At 51.9% G+C, this 21,664-nt stretch overlaps 1 protein-coding gene across 2 annotated transcripts; it reads left to right on the forward strand.

Annotated features, from left to right (window-relative positions):
- The first annotated feature begins 3,487 nt into the window (after positions 1–3,487).
- Positions 3,488–20,346, forward strand: GNG12 (G protein subunit gamma 12). Of its 2 annotated transcripts, none has more exons than XM_085067382.1 (4): positions 3,488–3,596; positions 10,040–10,097; positions 18,218–18,417; positions 18,955–20,346. In XM_085067382.1, the coding sequence occupies exons 1-4, from the start codon at positions 3,519–3,521 to the stop codon at positions 19,078–19,080; spliced, it is 462 nt and encodes a 153-aa protein (XP_084923508.1). In that variant the 5' UTR covers positions 3,488–3,518; the 3' UTR covers positions 19,081–20,346. The 2 variants fall into 2 exon arrangements, with proteins under 2 accessions (XP_084923508.1, XP_084923509.1); XM_085067383.1 differs by having other exon boundaries at positions 3,514–3,596; positions 18,301–18,417.
- Positions 20,347–21,664: the final 1,318 nt, after the last annotated feature.

The raw sequence follows: 21,664 nt of genomic DNA on the forward strand, positions 1-21,664 counted from the left end.
GGCTGCCCACATCCTGCTGCCCACATCCTCCTGACTGCTTGGAGCATCCCTGGAGCAGGGATGGAGCAGATCCCAGCCTGCACCCACGTTCAGCCCTGTGCAGGTCCATATGGACCTGCTGGGATCGATACGGAGGTGAGGGAATAACTGAATGTACTCCTTGTGCCCCTGAGGAGCAGCACACCTGAGCTGCAGGACACAGCTCTGTCCCTGGGCATTTCTGATGTGTCATTTCAACAACACAGAGCCCCAAAAAAGGCAAGAAAAATAATAAATAAGGGAATGTTCATGCTTAGACTGTTTCAGCCATTTCTGCTGTCAGTTGCTTTACCAGCTGGCCAAGCTGGAAGTAGGGGAGATTGGCTGGTTTTCTGATTATCTGGGAAGATGAGCCAGAATATGGCTCAAAAAAAGGGAAATATTTCTATGAACTGTAAGAAATTACTCATTCCCACAGGTGTAATTCCAGGCATTGATTCATTGGGTTAATTTTTAGTGGAAAAAGGAGTCTTTACACGCATGAAAGAGGCTGCTGAAGCGTGGCTGGTGTTTGTCCACGACAAAGTCGTGTGGAACACAAGGGTATTTGTTATTTAATAAATGTTGCATTTATTATTGCTCAAAACAGCCTTAGCAAGGCTCTTCCCAGGGGTATCCAACATGGACACCTGAAACAGGATGTGCAATGACACTGGAAGGAAGGAATGCCAGCTGTTGGTGCAGCAGGGATGGAGATGGGAGAGCAGGAACTGCTCCTGGCCACGGTGACAAGGACAGGCTGTGACCCTGCAGAGAGGAGCGAAGAGGGATGGCTGCTCTGCAAATCACATTGCGCTGTCTCCTCCACCTCCGGCTCTCCCACGCGGAATTTGATTACTCTTCTGCTCCAGAGAAAGCTTTCCTTGGCTGCTGGCCGTGCACAGCTGTCTGGTTTGTTTATGAGGTCCCTTTCTGTGGCTGCCACTCTGGACTCCGTGCTCAGGGATAATCCCAGGGTTGCTGGGAGCATCCCATTCCTGAAAGACAGGACAACACCCTCCACCCCACACCAGCCCTTAAGTGGGAGCGAGCCCCACCCTGCTTCCAGCTAATTTCAGGATCAGTTTCCTCTGCATTTCTGGTTAAATACAAGCTCAGTGAAGCCACCAAGTCAAAATTCCCATTCTGCAAATATCCTGGGAAAACCATATCAAATTTCCTGTTCTGCACAGGTCATGGGGGAAAAAATCACTGGGTTTTGAGGGGGAACATGGCGTAATTTTGAGAATTTCCTCCAGGGGAGGGAAAAAACCAAGAACTGAGCTTTTTTGCTCTGCCTGCTCCTGCCTGGGTCCTTGGGGCTGGGAGCGAGGTGGCTCATCTTATCCAGTGTCAGAGATTTCCATGATCCATCTGGGAAAGCCCCTGGAGCTCATTCAGTTACCCCCTGACGTCCCTGGGCCTGCCTCGGGCAGGATGTTGGTGATGCCCTGAGAGCATCAACATCTCCTTCCAGCACCCCTGGAAAGGAATGCAGAAAATCCAAGGTGGGAAGCAGCAGCAGTGTCAAACAGGTGGAAGAAATCTGGCTTTGCTTTCACTGACCAAAGTGCACCCTGAGAGCAGAGCTGCTGCAAAACCTCCCAGGCTGTGCATCGCAGGAAGCCCATGGCTGAACTCTGAACCTCGTTATGCAGGAAATAATGAGATATCACAGAGATAAATGGGGTTGTGGACAGGATTCCACCTGGATACTGCTCTGAGTCCCTCCCAGTGCCTCACCTCCAGAAAATGTTTGGGTTGGAGGGAACCTCAAAGCAGATCCAGTGCCATTAATTAATAATAATTAATATTTACATATATATTTGTGTTTGTGGGAGAAAGGGAAACACGTGCTTGTATCACTGGGATCTGAAGAACTCAGTCCTGCCTTCAGACAAAGGTGAGACATGCACTGGGTGAATGTCTGGGGTGGGACAGAAGGAAGGAAAACCAAGAGATCTCCTCTTGCGGAGTCCTTATCCAGAGATAAGGAAAACCAAGAGATTGCCTCTTGCTGAGTCCTTATCCAGCCCCTGCTGAGAAGGAAAATAAATGTTTAATAGAGAAAATACAAAGTTCAAACCAGTGTGCCCTCCCAGTGTGTCCATTGCATGTCCCAGTGTGCCCTCCCAGTGTGGCCAGTAGGTGCCCCGTGGTAAACTGGCTGGGATGGGACAGGAGCCCTGGCAAAGCTCCTGGGAATCCCTGACAATCTCCAGGGAAGCTCCTGCTCCCCCTGCTCGCTGGGGAGTGCTGCACTGTGAAGCCACAAGTAGTTAATTAATGCTGATTAATTAAGCGCTTGGTTAGGACTGAAGGATGGGAAGCTGCTGCTTTAGCCCACGAGAGGGCAATGCTTCCCACCTGGCTGGTGGCCACACTTGGGAAAACTGGATTTCTGTACTTTCAGTTAGGAATCTAATGAGGAATTCCTTCTCTTTTAACAGTTTTCCTAAAGGTTCTGTTTGGGTTTTTTTTCATTGGGGCATAATGCAGGACAATGTCCTCGTGTGCATCTCTGTGTTCCCAGCTGGAATTGCAATAAAAGGGAGCTGAGCATTGGTGATCCCATCTCCTCTCCCATAAAACCTGCCTGTGGAGACAGGCTGGAGCCGGGAGAACCTGGCTGTGCCAGGGACAGCAACAACCCGGCTGTGCTGGTGTGGGGCAAAATGATGGAAAAGAGCAAGGAGAGGTTCTCCTGGTGCTGTCTCTGCTGCAGGGCAGGGATGCTCCATGGGTACACACTCCAGGCAGAGGTGGTGTTGGTGATGAATGCAGCATCCTCCCCAGATTTCATGGAATATCACAGAATCCCAGACTGGGCTGGGTTGGAAGAGAGCTCAAAGCTCATCCACCCCCTGCCATGCTCAGGGACACTTTCCACCGTCCCAGGGTGCTCCAAGCCCTGTCCAACCTGGCCTTGGACATTCCAGGGATCGAGGGGCAGCCACAGCTTCTCTGGGCACCCTGTGCCAGGGCCTCCAACCCTTCCAGGGAACAACCCTTCTCCCTCGTATTTAAATTGTAATCCACACCCTCCCCAGCCTCTGGAGACAAATGTATTCCCAGGTGATCCCAGCATCAAAGCTCTACAAGCAGAGGCACGCCAGGCCCGTTCGGGCAGCAGACAAGCCTTTGCAAATACCAGCTCTGCCCCTCCCTGGCGACCGCCAGCGCCTCTGCTCCTAAAATTCCCAGGACAGCGGCGCTCCAACCCCTCCATCCCGCGGGATTCTCTACCTCCATCACCCCTGCACCACCGCGTGTGCTCCCACCCCTCGGGCGCACGCTTTTCTCACTCAACCCCTTCCCGAACAGCCGGGAAGGGGCACGGCTGATCGCAGCCCTGGGAACGGGACAGACCGGACCGGGCTGCGGAGTGCCGCCGGCAGCGGGGAGACACGGGACGCGCGCCCCCGCCTGGCCACGCCCCCCGCGGCCATAGCCACGCCCACCTCGGCGGCACCACGCCCACATTGGCTGGGCGGGGCGGAATGGGCGTGGCCTGGCTCGGTGGGCGTGGCCTCGGCTCCCGCTCCGGTCGCCCGTGGAGACCCCGCGAGCGGCGCTCGGTGAGTACCGGGACAGGGGACAGGGGACAGCGGGACACCGGGACAGGGGGGTTCCGCCGGGAACACCGAGCGCTGCCGCCCGGGACAGCCCGCCCGGCAGCGCGGCGGCAGCGGGAAGCGGCGGCTCGGCGCCTTGGGCTGGCGGGCCTGGCGGGGCGGGCCGGGCCCGAGCGGTGCCTGGCTGCGTTTGGGGTTGGCTTGGAGGTTTTTTTGGGGTTTTTTTCCCGGTTTCCGCTGTGCTGAGGAGTGTTCCCGGGGGGAGGCGGCGCGCAGCTGTGGTGTGGTTCAACAAGTGGCGTGTGGCGCGGGAAGGAGTCAAAATCTGCTTAATTATGTAAAAAATAATCTGCTTCATTAGGTGAAAATAAATCTGAAATGGGCGTTTTTTCCTTCCTTCTCTTCTCCTTCCTGCCTCCTTTCCTCCCGACCTTCCCTATGGCACGATGGAAACCCAGAGCTGGCGGCTCCAGCCCCAACTTTCAGCTAAATCCTTAAAATTTCACCAATTTTAGTATTCCCAGCCACCGGGCCGTGGGTTTGCCATGGAATCACAGAGCTCTGCTTGACGGAGGAAGTTTCCCACGTGCGGGGAGTTGTGGGATGAGTGTGGGAAGGAGGTTAATTAGTGGGAAGCGTCATTATTCCAGGAGGTTTCGTGTTGATACTGAGATTACACACCCTGTTGCAGTAATAAGTTCGCTTAAAATCACGGAATTGCAGAACATCCTGAGTTGGAAGGGAACCACATGGACCAGCGAGTCCAACTCTTGGAACTTTAATACTTTAGTAACTTTTAAATTGCAATTCTCTATTTCAAGCTTAAATTCTTTACTTCTTTTTTTTGGGGGGGTGGTGGGTGGAAAGGGGTTTTTGAGTGTATATTGTGATTTTAGCCTGGTGGGTTTTGGGAAGGAGGAGCCAACAGGAGCTGGAGCTGTGTCAGGAGGGGTTTAGGTTGGATATCAGGGAAAGATTCTTCCCCCAGAGGGAGGTGGGCACTGAACAGACTCGCCAGGGAATGGGCACAAGCTCCAAGGTTCCCAGAGCTCAGGGATGCACAGGGATTTTGGGATATTCCTCTGCAGGGCAAGGAGCTGGACTCCATCATCCTTGTGGGTCCCTCCCTGTTCAGGATATTCCGTGATTTCATTTGTGTGGCACATGAAATGGAGTTCCCAGCAATTTGCCAGGTGATTATCCACTGTTTTTATTGGCTCAGAACCCACAGCATCAGGGACACGGTACTTGTCTGTGTTCATCTGCGTTGGAAATTGGTTTAGAAACACAGTTCTGGGAGGGAAGGGCGAGTAGTGGACAGTGGGAGGATTTTGTGCTGCTCAGTACCACTAAATGAGATTGAGGGATTAGTATGGAGTTAATGACTCTTCAATCCTGTATTTGATCCTGGCGTGGGATGCACTGCAGCATTTGGGATATCTCTAATCAAGGAGCAATAAACTCCAGAGAGGAACAGTGCATGGAGTCTGATGCTGGGAGTGACCTCATTCCATAGTCAGCCAGATGATGGAGAATTTTTCCTTGGAAAATGAAGCTCTTGTGTTATCCTGGAGGAATTTTTTATGCTCCCAGGCAGCAGAATACTTGCCAGCATCTCTCATCTCTTGCTGGTGTTAAATCCAATTATTGAGTTGTGCTGTAAGTTTCAGGTACTTCTTTTATTTCAATTATAACGTTTCTTTGGCAATATGATAACTTTTTGGTGAGTATTGAAAATCTGTAATTTTTTTGGCTCTGTTCCTAAAAAACCTCAGAATATGTGATCCAGACTCTGTCAAGTTCTCCATAGTAAGGCCTGGGATGAGACAGTAGAATTACGGAATTGGAAAGACCTCAAAGCCCATCCCATCCCACCCCTGCCATGGCAGGGACACCTTTCACTATCCCAGGCTGCTCCAGCCTGGCCTTGGACACTGCCAGGGATCCAGGGGCAGCCACAGCTTCTCTGGGAATTGCACTTCAGGGCCTCTCCACCCTCCTAGGGAACAATTCCTTCCCAATATCCCATCCATCCCTGCCCTCTGGCAGTGGGAAATTATCTCCCTGTCCTGTCTCTCTCTGCCTGTTTAAAAAGTTCCTCTCCCTCCCTTTTCTATGGCTCCACCACCCCTTCAAGATGTTGCTGGAATGCTCAGTGGAAGATGCTGAGTGGGAAAGTGCTGCTTCCCTGGACACAGCTTCCCAAACCCCAGCACATCCCTCTCTGATTGGACTCTGTTGCAAAAACAAATCCACATTGCTCCAGGAATCAGCGGTGCAGCCCCATAAATCCTCACCCTCCGCCCTTTCCCTTTGTCCCCTTTGCCAGAGCAGAGATCACTGCAGGGGCGGAGGGAATCATTTCCAAAGGTTTATGGTTATCAAGGGAAATGCCACCACAGCCTTGGCCGAGCTGGGGAGCGATATTCCGGGGAGGATTGTGTTGCTGCAACTCCATCTGTGCTTACACAAACCTTGGGAAGGGGGGAAGGCTGCTGGGTCCTGTGTCCTGGCACGGAAATACCTCTGTGCAGAGGCAGGAGTTGGACTGAAACCCCACGAACTGGGAAGCAAGGCCTCCAGTTCCTGAAAGTCGTTGTGGACTCACTGTTTCCAGGGCAATGGGAGCTGCAGATGTTTGGTGACTTTTGGGATTTGTTCTTCGTCTATCACTGCTTTAACTGTGCAGTTATTTGGTGAATTTTGCAGTGTTACACAACTGGGGCTCATTTTCCTGCATCTCAGCGTTCATCCTGCACTTGGTGTTGGGAGCTCTTGGTCCCACATCATTCCTGCTCTCAGGAATAATCTGGGGGGGGATTTGGAAGGGTGAGCAGTGGGGTGGAGCAGCTCTACAGGGAGGAAAGGCTGGGAGAGCTGGGATTGTTCAGCTTGGAGAAGAGAAGCTTCCTGTACCTGAAAGAGTTGACAGGAAAGATGGAGAGAGACTGTTTAGAAGGGCCTGGAGTGCCAGAGCGAGGGGGAATGGCTTCCCACTGCCAGAGGGCAGGGATGGATGGGAGATTGGGAAGGAATTGTTCCCTGGGAGGGTGGGGAGGGGCTGGGATGGAATTCCCAGAGAAGCTGTGCTGCCCCTGGATCCCTGGAAGTGTCCAAGGCCAGGCTGGAACAGCCTGGGATGGTGGAAGGTGTCCCTGTCATGGCAGGGAAGGGATGAGATGAACTTCAAGGTTCCTCCCAACCCAAACCAGGCTGGGATTCTATTAGAATTGAGGCCTGGGGTTCAGTGTGCCCCAAATACCAGCTCCCTGCTTGCTGGAGCCCCAGGCAGGGTGGCTGGGGGTGGATCACAGCTTTAGGATGTTCCTGGACAACCAGCAGCAGAGTATTTTTAGTTGTGCTCCTTGGAATATTTGGTAAAACAGGCAATGTGTTTATATTCAGCTTCCTGTGTCCGTATCAGCGTCTTGGCATGTGATGGATGTTCCAGAGGGAGGAGGGAAAGGGAAAGAAGTGTGTTGTGAGGATTATTTGTGCTGCAGCAGCTGAGGACGGCGGGATGTGGCCGCTGGGATCAGCTCCTTGTTTAAACATTTGGCTCAGCCCAGGCAGGAACCAGCCTTGCTCCCCCTTTGTTTACCCCATTTGTCTTCCCATCCCTTCTCCCGTGTCATTCCAAGCCTGCTGTGCAGGGACAGTTTAGTTTTTGGCACACTTTGGTTTGGGCTGTGTGATCCAAGCCTTGCTGGCCCTGCTCTGCCATGCAGCACCAGCTCTGAGCCCTGGCTCTCTGCGTGGGCTGTGCTTCTCCAGAGTGTTTGGAGGTGGAAAAGTCCATCTTTGTCCTGCTAGGAAGGGAGCAGTTGCTTCCCCAGCCTGCTTCCCTGACCCAGGCTGTGCTGCAGCTCTCTGTGCCATCCCCCCTTTCCTCTCCAGAGCTATTCCTTGGGCAGAGGCAGTGGAAGCACACAGGGGAGATATGGTCTGGTTTTCCTCTCTCCCAGGGATGGTTTTTGTTGGGCCAAAACTCCCCCAGAGCACAAACCCAAACGGTTTTCTGCTGCTTTAAACTGAGGACAGAAAATCCTCCCTCCCAGTTTCCGTTGTCATGATAAGGGAATGCCAAGGGGATGCCCTGGGACCCAGCCCTTGCTGCCTGAGCCAGGGAAACATCAGGGACTGGTGGCTGTCATAAAAAGGGAAAAATATGGCAGGTTTGGATGAGATATTAGGGATAAATTCCTCCTGGGGGGGTTTGAGGCCCTGGCACAGGTGCCCAGAGAAGCTGTGCTGCCCCTGGATCCCTGGCAGTGTCCTAGGCCAGGCTGGACACTTGGAGCAACCTGGGATAATGGAAAGTGTCCCTCCCCATGGCAGGGGGGTTGAAGGGGGAATGAGGTGAACTTTGAGCTCCCTCCCAACCCAATCCAGCCTGGGATTCTGTGGTTGTTGTGAATAATTTTGAGCAGATCCCAAATTGCATTTTCAGCTCTGTCTGTAACTTCAAGCTCCCCCAAAGTCAGGCTCTTTGGTCTAAGCTTGGAGCTGGGATAAGCAGAAAATGTCTCTGACTTTTATGGGAGATGGACCATCCTTTTCCCAGCTGAACCTGGTTCATGTTGCTGTAAAACTTGCAAGGGATTCCTCCTGCAAAGCAGGGATGCTCCAGCTGGAACTGGAACTGCTGCAGTGCAGCAGGAGCTGGCCTGGCACTGCCAGCCTTGGCCAGAGGGGTTGGGAACCATCCAGCTGTGGAATTCCTTCATCCCACGTGCCCTTCCCTGATTTATTCCTTCCCAGCACGGCCTGGCCTCTGAGTGGAGGCTGTTGGAGGGGGTGCATGACACGGCCTCCAACTATGCCAGCAATGCTGGGGCTGTGGGTTTTTATGGCTGGTTTGATAGGAGCTTTGATTAGGCAGGAATATCCGTGTGGCTCCGGGGTGGAAAGCAGCCCTGGGAGTCAGAATTACTTCTCAGATGCATGGAAATACTCAGAAATGGAGTTGGGCTGCTGATCTCTGAATGCCTCTCCCAACCCAAACCGTTCTGTGTGCTCCAGGATTGTTTTGACTGTGTTTTCATCTCCCTCAGGATGCACAAGTCAATAGTAAAATTTTCCTTATTTTTCCCCTCTCAATTTCCAGGGGGTGTGAGCAGAGTGGGGCTTTACACAGATAAGCAGAGCAGCAGCTTTTCCATTGAAACTTTGATTTTGTGCAGCAGCCACTCGTCTGTGGAGGAGGCTGTGTGCCGCATTTATTTATTATTCCTTGCTGGATGTGGACAGGACAAGCCTGGCACAGGGACAAGGACCATGGCAAGGCAGACTGTCCTTAACACAATTTATTTCCCTCCTCCACACAATGATTTGAAGAGCACTCATTAAAAGTGTGATTTCCAGCACGGGAAGTGGCATGTGATTACAATGGGAATACTGCCTGTGCTGCCTGCCACCTCAGTGCCTTGCTAAGGACCATCCCTCGGGAATTCTAGGTGGGATTTTCCCTGGGAATGAGGGAACTGGATGGCTGTGGCTTCTCCAGGCCCGTGGTCTCTCCTTGGCCAGGCACAGGGCAGCTCCAGGGCTCTGTTGCAGAGCTCCACCAGCCCTTGGCAACTCGGAGGTTGGATTCCTTCCAGAGGGTGTCAGTGGCAATCCCAGATCCGGCCGTGCCCTGCTCAGAGAGGGAGCTGTGCCCTGGCTCTGCCAGCTCAGGAGGTGCCTCTAATCCTAATTCCACTCTGGGGGTGTCTGGGAATCTGCCCTGGGAATTCCAGGAAAGGGCAATTGCTGGTCCCTGTTGGATTGTTAGGCGTCAGAAGCTGATGTGTATTTGCACACCCCTCGGGCTCCCAGCAGCAGCACAGCCAGGGGAAGGGAAAGAAAGGTGATTTTACTTGTAAATACAGTCCCTGCTGCAGCTCTCCCAGAATTCCCATCATCTGGTGGTTTTTATCACCCTCACAGGCTGGGAGAGCTGGGAATATTCACATGGAGAGGAGAAAGCTCCAGGGAGAGCTCAGAGCCCTTCTAGTGCCTAAAGGAGCTCCAGGATATAATATATTATGATAAAACTGATGTAATTCTGGGTTTTTTTCTGGGTATGCAAAGGCCTCCATAGGGAATGTGGGCTCTCAGGTTTGTTCAAACCCAGTGATTTAAACCCAGCTGTGAGAACACATCACTACAGGCTGACAGCTTGGAGTCTCCAGGGACAAAGTAATCCTGGAATGGTTGGGGTTGGAAGAGACCTTCAAGTCCATCCAGTCCCACCCCCTGCCCTGGGCAGGAACACCTTCCACTATCCCAGGCTGCTCCAAGTTTGAGGTAGATTTTCCAATCTCAGAATTCTGCATTTTTTGGGATTAGCATTAAATCACAAGTTTTTGGGATTAGCATTAAACCACAAGTGCCAACCCCCCTCAACTTTGGCTTTCTGGCACAGTGAAATCCTTAAAATTTTTATTTTATTCTTGTTTCAGGATCATTACACCGATAAAATCAAGGCAATCTGGACAGGGAGCAAGTCTGCCTATGTAGGTGAGTTTCCAGTCCACTCTGGTTCCTTCCTTTCATGCAAAACACAAAGCAGCACGACAGGTCCCAAACCCTGGTGATTTAATTTTATTCCAGGGCAGAACACACATAAAATCTTTGGCAGGGTTGCTGACACTTTTCACCTCATTTTTTTAACTGCCTGACTGCTTTTGTGTTGAATTTAGGGGGCAGAAAAACCTGCTTTTCCCACAGAAATCAAACTTTTCCCTGTTTATTCCCCTGGTTAGGAAGGACCAGCCTGCAAATCTTCATCATTTCTGCGTTACACGTGTTTTCTTTGACCGTCCAAAAATGCAAATCATTCTAAATCCCCCCCATCCCTTCCTGTAGCCAAGAATGCAGTGAAACCCTTCCCACCTCCCCAGTTCTTTGAGCTGAGAACTCTCCCCAGAACATCCCCGGCAGCGTCCTCGGCGTTATCTGCGGCAGACAGAGGAATCTGCTGAAGGTCACAGAACCTGGGGCCAGGCTGCATCCCGTGACTGCCAGGCTGGGGCTTTCATCCCTGCCCTCTCCTGCTCTCCAGGCTGATTCTGAGCCAGCTGAAAGCCTCTTTGCCAATGTCTCTTTGTAGTTTTCCCCTTTTTGCTGCTGGGAATGGGCTGGGTAGTGCCCTGTGGGGAGGAACAGGGAGCTTCTGTGGAGAAGCTGCCCTGCAGTTGGTTGCCTTTGCCAGTGACTTCAGGCTGATGCCTTTAAAAAACAACACTGCTCAGATGTTTTTTCAAAGCAACCTTGATCTAAAAGTCACTTCTCATGGCTTTCATGGGCGCTGAAGGTATGAAAAGTTAAGGCAGGAGAAATGCAGAGGAAAATAAAAGCAGGTTTTTCCACTGCTCCTCTCCCAAAATGTGCGTTGGGGTTGACAGAATCCCACAGTGGAGGCTGACTTTGAAAATCAAAGGGAGCTGCAGCCCAGGTTTGATCAGCAGGATGGTACTGGAATAACTTGTGAAGTGGAGGTTATGAAGGAACACAGCCTTAATTAAACACCCAGAACACCAAGTCCAATTGAAGATCTTGGGAGTTGTCTGTTTCCTTTCATTTCACATTATTAGGGATTTTAATCCCCAATTAAAACACTGGCAGTATTATTTATAATTGAAAAAAAAAAAAAGATCTCTGCTGTGAAATCTCTTAATATTCTCAAGTGTAAATTCTCTGAAGAGGGAAACATCACAAATGGATGTTCTGTGCTTTAAGGGACTTTTATTTTCTGCATTTCTGTGTGAATCTGCATGGCCAGAATTCCCATTTCTCATCCAGCCCTGGTTACTGCAGCTCCTCCAGGAGGGGGATGGAAGCAAAGTTTGTCCTTGCTGGACCTTTTCTGCTGGAAAATTTGGGTTGAAATCTGAGGTGCCTGAGCTCCCCCAATCCCTTCAGCTGTGGTGCATCCCAGAGCATCCCCATCCTTCCCAAAACCCCTGCAAGTCCTGCAGCTGCCAGATGTTTCAGCTTTCCTTTTCCAGACTGTGATCCTTGGAGGGGAAGATCTAGTTTTTGGGGAGGATCTTGTTTTCTTTCACCAAACACAAACTTCTCCTAGGCTCTATAAAATATTTGTGCCACGATTGTAAATCTTGCTTGAGACCTGTTTAAAATCCAGTCCTGTTTAAAAATCCAGCCCTTCTCCCCTGGAAGGAACCAGGGAGCTGCTGCTCACTTTGCTTTGGGGTAGCTGTGGGAAAATCCTTCTCCTGGCCACTGGTTGCCTGTGATGGGAGCAGGGAGGTGATGGATGATCCCTGCTGCCATTTTTCCTGGGAGGTTTGCCCTGTGAGTGTTGTGTTCAGTCTGCAGAGTGCAGGAGTGGCTCTGGGTGCTGCTGGGAATCTGTGGAGTGTCACACCACTTGGCTCTCTGTTCGTTGTGTGGGGAATGAGGATCATGGAATTCCAGAGTGGTTTGTGTTGGGAGAGATCTTAAAGTTCACCCAGTGCCACTCCTGCCATGGCAGGGACACCTTCCACTGTCCCAGGCTGCTCCAGCCTGGCCTTGGACATTGCCAGGGTTGGGACAAAAGCACCATAAAAAGAGAAATGACCCAAAACCATCTCCAATCCCTGTTTTACTTTACCCTCAGCTCTGTTTGGTTGCTGAGGGCAGCACCCCCGTGTTTTCCTGCTGCCCAGGATCATTTTCCACTCTCCTCAGCAAAAGGAAAAGATTCCAGCTCTGGTTCTTCCACTGGGTGTCAGCATGGCCTCACACTGAGCCAGCAGAGCCCTGCCAGCCGCCCTGGGCTCTGCCTTGGGCTGCTCCCACCGCTGGAAAAACCAGGCTGGCTGCATGTCCAGAGCAGGGAGCTGGCTGGGGAGCAGCTCTGCCAGGCCGGGATGGGGCCAGGAAGGGGCTGTTTGGCTGGAATCTCCTTCCTCCTCCCAGCAGGACAACCGGTTGGAGCAGGAGCAGTGTGGGACGTGCCTGCCTCGTCCCAGGGCTCCCTAATTGTGGTTCCAGCTGGGACACTGGCTCCTTGCTGCTGGAGGAGCTGTGGAGAGCTGGGCAGTGTTTGCCTTGGAGGTGTGGATGGGAGCAGGAGTGTTCCCAGAGGTGCTCTGGGGACACCTCAGGGCTCTGGGGACACCTCAGGGCTGCTCTCCCCCCTCACCGACCCTCCTGCTCTTTTTCCACTCTCAGTAAGCATCCAGGCTTCCCAAGTCCTTTCCAAAATCCTGCTGCCTGTCTTGCCAGGCCAAGGCACCTCCTTCAGCCTCCAGTGGTCAGTGGTGGGTGAGAAGCTGCACCCCTGAGGGCTGGTTGGGTTTCAGGGGGGCAGAGGCACCCCTTGGATGCTCCTTTCTCCAGCTCCTGCTCCAGCAGGGGATCTGTGCCTCTCCCACCTCGTGCTGCAGGATATTCAGGGGCTGGGGGGACACACCAGCTCTCCTGCCACTCCAAATGCTCTGCAGCACTTTGGCTGAAGGTAGAGCAACACACACTGAGATTCCTCCAACAGATTCTCCCATTGGAGCCCTAAAAATTCCAGAATTAAGGCTGGGGAATATCATAATTCCAGAGACTTTGTGGTGCTTGTGTGGAATTGCTTTATCTGTTGCTGTAGCTGGCTGTGCTCTGATGCACCCTCAGAACGGAGTTGTTTATTCCTTCCCCCACCTTTAATGCCAGCAGTGGCCTCTTGGCTTGGACTTGGAGCATTTTCAGGTTCTGCAAGTCATGACAAAGCTGCTGCTGAGCTCCCCAGGGTGCCCTGTAGGAAAACCAACCTCCAGCATTCAAGTCCCAACCAGCTGCCAGCCCTCTGCTCCCACAGAGCTCCTGGGAAAGCAGCACAGCAGAGCACCCTCAGGATCCATGGAAAGCTCACCCCACGTCCTGCTCTGCACCTGGAGAGGGGCATGGAGGTCCTGCCAGGCTCTGGCATCACCCCCTGCTTGTGCCACCCCTCCAGGGGCCATCGTGGCTCTTCTTCCCTGCTCTCCATGGGGATTGACCTCAGCTTGGTGCCTCTCCATGCAGCTCCTCTTCCTCTTCTTCCTCCCCAAAACCCTCCTGCCCAGCAAATCACTGCATTTGCAGATGTAAAAATTTATTCTTTTTATTTCTTAGAGCTCTGGGGGGTGTGGATTGCTGAGAGAAGGCAGCTGGATTTGGGGGTTGGTGTGTTGTTCCCAAATTGTTTGCAGGGTCCTGGCTGAAGGCAGTGGGATGAAAGGATGCCGGGGAGGATGGAGGGAAATGGTTTTGCAGGCAGGGCTGTGCAGCAGCAGTCAGAGGCTGTGTTAGTGCTGGTGACAAACCAGATCCAGCTGAAAATTCTCCTGGCAAACACGAGGGAAGTTGCAGGACTGGGAATGGCTTCCCTTGGAAACCTGCAGCGCTTGTTGTGGAATCCCTGAAATGCTCAACTCCAGCTCAGGGCTGGGAACGAGCTGGGAGCAGCAGCTCTGAACTTGTCCAGCTGCTTGTTTCCCTTTTCCTCCTGTTGCTGTGTTCTTAAGCAAAGTGGGATCATTTCCATGGTGGTGTTTGTTTCTGGTTTATCAGGCAGCAGCATCCCGAGGTTTCCGGGCTGGAGCTGCTCTCATTCCATGCAGGAGCAGCAGCTGCAGTGATCTCTGGGATGTTCCTCCCAATCCAGGGAATTCAGGGTGTGCAGGGCACCCCAAACCGAGGCTGCTGCTGCAGGGCCTTGGCCAGGAGGGCTCCCAGTGGGAACAGAATGTGTTGGGAACACCCTGTGTCCTTTTCCTGCTGTTTCCTTGGCAGGTTTGGAGCCCACCCAGCACAGAGGCCTTTCCACCTCTCTGCTCCCTGTCCTCCTCAGCAGGGCTCCAGTGGCTCTGCAAAGGGAGAGGCCTTTGAAACCTCCATTTGCAGATTAGCTGTAACTTTAGATCCCTGCTGACAGCCCTGGAAAACCAGGGGCTGGAAAACCAGGGCTTGCACTTGGAGCTGCTGTTGTCGCTGGTGTTGGTTTGTGTTTTGTCCAACCTGCTCTGTTGAGCTAAGTTTTGATTTATTCACCTCAGAATCTGTTTTATTTCAACAGAAACAGTTACAAGACACCTTTTATCCCTCTGAACCTTAATCCTGCAGGGTTTTTTTTACCCATTATGACCTGGTTCTGGATAACTGGAGCAAACTGGGAGCTGTTTTCTGTGCCGAGCTGCTGGGATTTCCAGCAGATTCCCAGCCCTGCTTTAGCAGTGCTGATTTAATTACCTTTCTCTCAGCAGGTGCTTCACAAGTCCTGGATCTCAAAGAGTAAGTAAGATAGTCCAGAGTTTAATTATCCCACTGGAGCTGGCGTTTGGCACCCAGCCCAGGCGGATCTGGGGATCTGCTGCATGGCAACCTCCTTACCTAAAGCCTGCAGCAAGAAATAGGGCAAGGCCTGGAAAAATAGGGCTTTTCTGTGGAAGAGGGGCAGCTCCACCTGTTTGCAAGTGTTTCAAGAAAGGAAAAAATGCAGGTGTGTGTCTGCAGGAAGTGCACTGGACGTTTCCTGGTTTTTTTCTCTTTCCCTGGCAAAGTGCAGCTGGTGAGCACCTTCCTCTGCAGGCCTCAGTTTTCCATGGATAAATTAGGAAGGAATTCCTCCCTGTGAGGGTTTGAGGCCCTGAGAAGCTGCCCCTGGATCCCTGGGAATGTCCAAGGCCAGGCTGGATGGGGTTTGGAGCAGCCTGGCACAGTGGAAGGTGTCCCTGCCATGGCTGTTCTGGGGCTGATCCTTTTGTCTCCTTTTAGGCTGTGAGTCAGACCCAAGGGAGAGTTGCAGCCCTGCCTGCAGCTGCTGTGGGCTTTGGGAATCTCTGTCACCACCAGCCTGGGGCCTGCAAGCCCCTGCTTAGCTTTGTCACAGCCAGGGGACTGAGGTTGTCACCCTGTGTCCCTACAGGGAACTCCCTCCTGCTTGGAACAGCGTGAGTCACTCCAGAAAATCCTGGAATGGTTTGGGCTGGGAAGGACCTTAAATCCCATCCCCTGCTGTGGGCAGGGACACCTTCCACCATCCCAGGCTCCTCCAAGCCCCAATGTCCAACCTGGATCATCAGCCATGTTTTGTCTTAGGTGGTGAACAGGAAAAACTTGGAGATTTTAGTGAATTTAGCACAGAACGAGGAGCTGTGGCTGTGAGTGCTGAAACCCCAGAGATCCCAGTGGGAAAGGTTGGGATGAGAGAGGCTCTTGGGGCTCCCTTTGGCTCAGGGCTGAGCATGAGGGATCATTTCCTAGAAATCAGAGCAGTGCCCTCTCTGACCCAGTGGTCATTTCTTCAGGGAACATCTCCATTCTCCAAGGAATGGGAATGGAAATGGCAATTCCCTCTCCCATCCCAGAAAACCCTGCCCAGGGCTCTGACCCTTCAACTTCTACAGAGTTCTGCCACCACCGGTTTAAATCTGGGGAGTTTTGTGAAGTCCAGGGTGCCCTGTGAGAAATCCCATGGCTGCAGCAGCTCGGATCTGTTGCCAGGAACTGGGAAAAAAAAACCAGTATTATTGGGAACTGACCTAGTTGTTGTAAATCTCCCTGCAGAAGAGATTTAGTAATCTTAGGAGGGCTATTATTGTTTGTTTGGAGATGGGCAAATGCAGCAATTTCATTTTCAAATCTTACCGTTTGGGTTGTTCTGGTTTTTTTTTCTTTCCAAACATCTCGTTTATTAACAAGGCTAAGCAGCTGGGAAAATAAGCTCTGGAACTTTCCTAAGGAGGTCATCTGTGTAGGGTGGGAAGGGATCCAGAGAATCCAACAGCTCCAGTGGCAAAAGGGGGTTTGGGGCTGGGGGAAGGAAGGCTGACTGTGGCCTTTCCCCAGTTAAATGAAGGGATAAGGGTTTAGCTTTTAATTTTGCAACTTTTTAAACTTTTTTTTTTTTTTTAAATACTAAAATTACAGGAATCAGCAAGTCCTGAGCTGTCCTCTCAGAGCTGCATTCGTTAACTTGATAAAAATGAATTGCTTTGTGTTGGGTTTTTCACGCTGTAGTTTTTCAATACTGGAAGAGAAAACTGCAGGGACTGGACTGGGAATTTGGGCTCGGTTTGTGGTGGATCTGTGCTTTTGTGCCCATGTGAAACAGCTCCTTGTTATTCCAGAAATGATGGGTTTGGAGCTCCCCCAGGTTGGAGCACAGGGGCAAAGCTGAACCCAGCAGCTGCATTTATCAGCTCTGGCAGTGCCACTGGAACTTCCTGCTTGGAATTGCTCATCTAAAGGAGCTTCAGGAGAGCTGCAGAGGGACTGGGGACAAGGCATGGAGGGACAGGACACAGGGAATGGCTTCCCACTGCCAGAGGGCAGGGATGGATGGGAGATTGGGAAGGAATTGTTCCCTGGGAGGGTGGGGAGGGCTGGGATGGAATTCCCAGAGAAGCTGTGGCTCTTTCTGGATCTCTGGAAGTGTCCAAGGCCAGGCTGGACATTGGGTTTGGAGCATCCATTGCCCTGCATGGATCTGCAGGAGGATGCTCCTCATATTTCCTGTAGCAAATAAGTTTTTAGTGACACCAAATATCAGGAATGAATCCTCTCCTCCTGTGCCTGGGCTGGCATTTCCTGCTCCTTGGGAATTGCTCTGCCTGAAGCTTCTCCAAGGAATTTCCCCAAAAACCAGGACTCAGAGCAGGATAATGCTGCTCCCAGCTCGCTGGGCTGGCATGAGCATCAGCTGCAAAACAGCTCTGCTGCCCAGGCTGGGGTGAGAGAAACCTGAGTCCTGCAGGAGCTGCTGCTCAGAAAGGTCACCCAGAGCTGCCTTGGGCTTGGCTGCAGTGCCAGGGGTGATTCCAGCACAGCTCCACGGGGCTCAAACTCACCCTGAGGAGCTGTGGGACACCAGCAGAGTGCTGCTGGAGGCTGGGATGCAGCACAGGGACACAGCCAGGGCTGGGCTCAACTCCTTGGATTCCTGCAGGCCTGAGTAATTTGGAATCCCAGACTGGTTTGGGTTGGGAGGGACCTTAAACCCCATCCAGTGCCACCCCTGCCGTGGCAGGGACACCTTCTGCTGTCCCAGGCTGCTCCAAGCCCTGTCCAGCCTGGCCTTGGACATTTAGGGCTATAGGATAATGGTTTAGCTAGGCCTGCCTGGGTAGAGAATCAGCCAGGGATGCTGAGATCAGCCTGTGCCTGGGCTGGTATTTCTCCCCAGAAAGGTTTGTCCAGCCCTGGCACAGCTGCCCATGCCAGGAGGGATTTCAAATGTGGCACTTGGGGACAGTGGTGGCCTTGGCAGTGCTGGGGAACAGTTGTGTTCCGTGGTCTGGGAGGTATTTCCAAGCTCAGTGATTCTGTGATTCCATCCTGGCTCACTCCCTCCTTTCACTCTGGGCTGGGCTCAGATCCTCTCCTCCCCTGGTGCAGCTCCTGGGGAAGGTGAGGTATCCCTGCACACCCTGAGCTCCCCTGGAATCCCAGGGGAAGCTGCAAATGTGGCAATCAAGTGGCCAAAGCTGTGCCAAAGCAGGCTCAGAAACCTGCACAGGAGCTCCTTGCTTTTCTTTGGAGTTTGCTTTACTTCCAGAGTTGTTTTTTAGCTGATTGGTCCTGGTGGGTGTAATAATAATAATAATAATAATAATAATAATAATAATAATAATAATAATAATTTTAAAAAGTACTTTTTGCAGCATATCACGGATGCCACTGTTTAAAAGCAGCTCAGGGTGCTGTGCTGCCTTCTGGAATCATAACCTGCTGTCTTTCCAAGCAGAACTTCCCTGCTGCCCTGAAAATGTCAGGCAAGACAGCCACCACCACCAACAACATCGCTCAGGCGCGCAGGACTGTGCAGCAGCTCAGGATAGAAGCCTCCATCGAGAGGATAAAGGTGAGAGCACAGCCTCCTTCTCCCTCCTTCCTTCCCCTGCTTTTTCCCCTTTTCAGCTGCAGGACAAGGAGCTGACAGTGTGTGTGTGTGTTTTGTGTCTTTGTGCACCCACAGCTCAGCCTTTCCCCCTCTCAAAGCCTGACAGCACCAGCAAACCTCTCAGCTCAGCAAACCCAAATAAATCTCCTCCTTGTGACCCAAGATGCCACCCAGCCCTGCCCTCTGGCAGTGGGAAGCTGTTTCCCCTTGTCCTGTCACTGCAGGAGAGATGAGAAATCCCTCTGGAATTATTTTGAAGCCCCTCCTGTTCTCAGTTTGCTGTGGGAGCCAGGTGGAGCCTTTGCCTGGTGTCACAACCAACCCCAAAGAGCATCTTTCCCTTCATTCCCTGTGGCTCAAACCAGCAGACAGAGCCCTGCAGAACTCTCCAGCACCTCTCCCATCCCTCACAGGGGTGTTGTTCCCCCACACCTCTCAGCATTTTGATCCCATTTCCCTGGAAAACCCCATTTAATTCCAATTTCCCATGTCCTGCAGGTGTCCAAAGCCTCGGCAGACCTCATGCTGTACTGTGAGGAGCACGCCAAGAAGGATCCTCTGCTGATGGGAATTCCAGCTTCTGAGAACCCCTTCAAGGACAAGAAAACCTGCATTTTGTTATAGGGCATTGGCAGCTCTCCTGCCCAGCCCCTGCCAGCCCAGCTGGGCCAGGCAAACACCACCACTCCCCAGGTACCACCAGTCCAGCCCATCCCCTGAGCTTCCCAAAGCATTCCTGCTGATCCCTGCCTCTCCTGGGAGCTTCCTAAGCCAATCCCTGTCCTTCCTGGCCAAGGGAATGAGGTCCAGGCTTTCCCCACGAGGCTCCTGGTGGCATTTGCCAACTCCAACGAGACCAAAGTTGCCTGAGCTTTGCTGAGAGAGCAAAGCTGTCGAGATCTGATGGAATCACTGGGTTTACATTTTTTTAAAATTGTGGATTTTTTTTCGGGGGGGGGGTCGTGCCTGTGCTGGCAGCACCTGTTTGTGCACAGGCACGTTTAAAGTGCATTTTCTAGCCAAAACTACCTTGCAAAATGGTTGTAGCAGCTGCTGGGGAGCTGCAGGGAGTTGTGCCTCAGCCTTCCTCCTGCTGGCCTCTCTTCCCAGGGCTTTTAAGGGATAGAGCTGAGAACCAGAGATGCTTTCCCTGCTTTCCAAGAGTTGAAAAAGCAGAATTTCCAGCTTGGATTCTGCTGCATTTTCCTCAAATTCAAAAGCTGTGTTAGTACAAAACACACTGTCAAAAGGAAAAAGGAAGAGGAGGCTGGAAGTGCCCTGGCAGAGCTGGAGGAATGCTGCCCTTGCTCCCAATCCCAGCTGGGTTCTGTGCAGGGAGTCAGAACTTGACTCATTTTTATTAAAAAAAAATTCATTTTTAAACGGGAAAAATGCCAAATTATCTCCAGCTTGTGGTTATGCATTTCTAATTGGAGGGCCTTTCCATCTAGTATATATTTTATATATACATATAATAAAAAAGTCTTTCTCTGTGTGTGTGTAGATATATAAACTTTATATATTAACAGCAAATTTTGAAGGTTTTCAAAATAATCCTGACTTCAGCTGGCTGCAGATGTCCTTCTGTGCAGGCAGCTGAAGCTGTGATCTGCCATAACCCTGCATTTCTGGGAGGATATTTGCAGAATTTATGAACCACTTGTCATTTACGTTGCATATTTGTCATTTCCATATAAAATTATAGACCCACTTTTGATGTAGATTAAGAAATTCAACTTTGCTTAACCAACCTCTTCTACAGAGCTCCAAAATCAGCCTGACAGAGAAACCTGCTGCTTGTCCTGTGCTTCTGTGCAAATTATTTTTGTAATCAGAGTATTTTTCTAGTGGCAGTTGGAAAAAAAAGCCAACAATGTAGCTCTGCACTGATTTCTTTTTCTCTGTGTTTGTGTCTATTTATCACACTACCTGCTTAGAATTAATGAGCTCTGCTAATTGCTCAGCGTGGGGCTGGAGGTGCTGAGAGCTCCAGCTGTGCCCAGAGGTGCCCAGCTGGGCTGTGGGGAGGGGAGGAACCTCGTGGTGGTTGTTTTCTCAGGAATCTGGGAAGGAATTGGGATTTTTGTTTGGCTCCAGATCTCTGTTCTCAGCTCCAAAACAGCTCCCAGGTGTGGCTGCAGGGAGTTCTTTGTGTGTGCACTGAGATAAAGCCTGCTGATCCAGCTGTGCTGATCCAGCTGTGGGATCCTGGATGGTGATCCAGCAGAACTGCCTGACTCTGACAGTGTTTGATCTATAAATTTGGGTAAACTCACCATTTTTTAGCTACAATATCCATGTGAAATCTGGAGTGGTCAGGTTTGCACTTTGCTTTTTGCTATCAACACCTCCAGGAAAAAAACAAGGATTTAAAAATGTGGGGAAATGCCCAAATTTTCTGCCCTAGCAGAATTTTTTAAAGGAGAAATGAGATCATTGCATCCACAGGTACCAGGAGAAATCCGTGGTGAGACCCCACCGTGGTGATTTGGGGGGAAAAATGTGAATTTGGGTGCTAAACCAGGTGCCCCCAGGGCCACCCAGTTTGTAGTGTGGGGACAGGGCTGGGGGTGACACTGGGAGAAACCAGAGGGGTTTGGATTGAGTGTGAGCTTGGAGAGGTGACAAACACTGTGCTGCTGCAGTGTCCCTGGGCACAGGGTGGCACTGCCTGTCCTGAGCTCTGGGCTGCATGGGGACACAGACAGGGACAGGGATGGGTGGCACTGCCTGTCCTGAGCTCTGGGCTGCATGGGGACACAGAGAGGGACACAGACAGGGACAGGTGGCCTCGTGCTGGAACATCCCAGCAGTGGGACAACAGGTCCATCCTCCCCTCCAGGCTGGGCTGGCACTGACCCTGCCAGGCTGAAACCAGAGTGACCCAGTGCCACTGCTGGGGGGACAGTGGTGTCCAGCCAGGTGCCCTCAGGGAGGGACAATGTGGGTCACCAGTGTCCCCATGGCCTGCCAGGGCAGTGCCAGCAGCTGGGCTGTGTAGATTTTGCTGCCACCCGGGGAAATGCCATCTGTGCCAGGCTGGCTGTGTCATTAGCCAGGACCCTGGCACCAGGAGCTCCCAGCTGAGCTGGGGGTGCAAACAAATCCACGGGGCTTTGCAGAGTCTGCAGAGCAAGGAAACACCAGCTCAGGTTTTCCTCCTCCAGGGAGTCAAATTTCCCACCTTCCAAGGAGCTGCAGCAGTGTG

Source organism: Lichenostomus cassidix, chromosome 8, assembly GCF_008360975.1.
Source record: "Lichenostomus cassidix isolate B80296 chromosome 8, HeHo_3.0, whole genome shotgun sequence".
NCBI lineage: Eukaryota > Metazoa > Chordata > Aves > Passeriformes > Meliphagidae > Lichenostomus > Lichenostomus cassidix.

Bases quoted from the DNA above. Each gene is read 5' to 3' on its own strand.
- GNG12 (XM_085067382.1), top strand. From the start codon at position 3,519: ATGGGCGTGGCCTGGCTCGGTGGGCGTGGCCTCGGCTCCCGCTCCGGT. The intron at 3,597-10,039 runs GTGAGTACCGGG...TTCTTGTTTCAG, and splicing joins GACCCCGCGAGCGGCGCTCG to GATCATTACACCGATAAAAT. The intron at 18,418-18,954 runs GTGAGAGCACAG...CATGTCCTGCAG, and splicing joins CCTCCATCGAGAGGATAAAG to GTGTCCAAAGCCTCGGCAGA.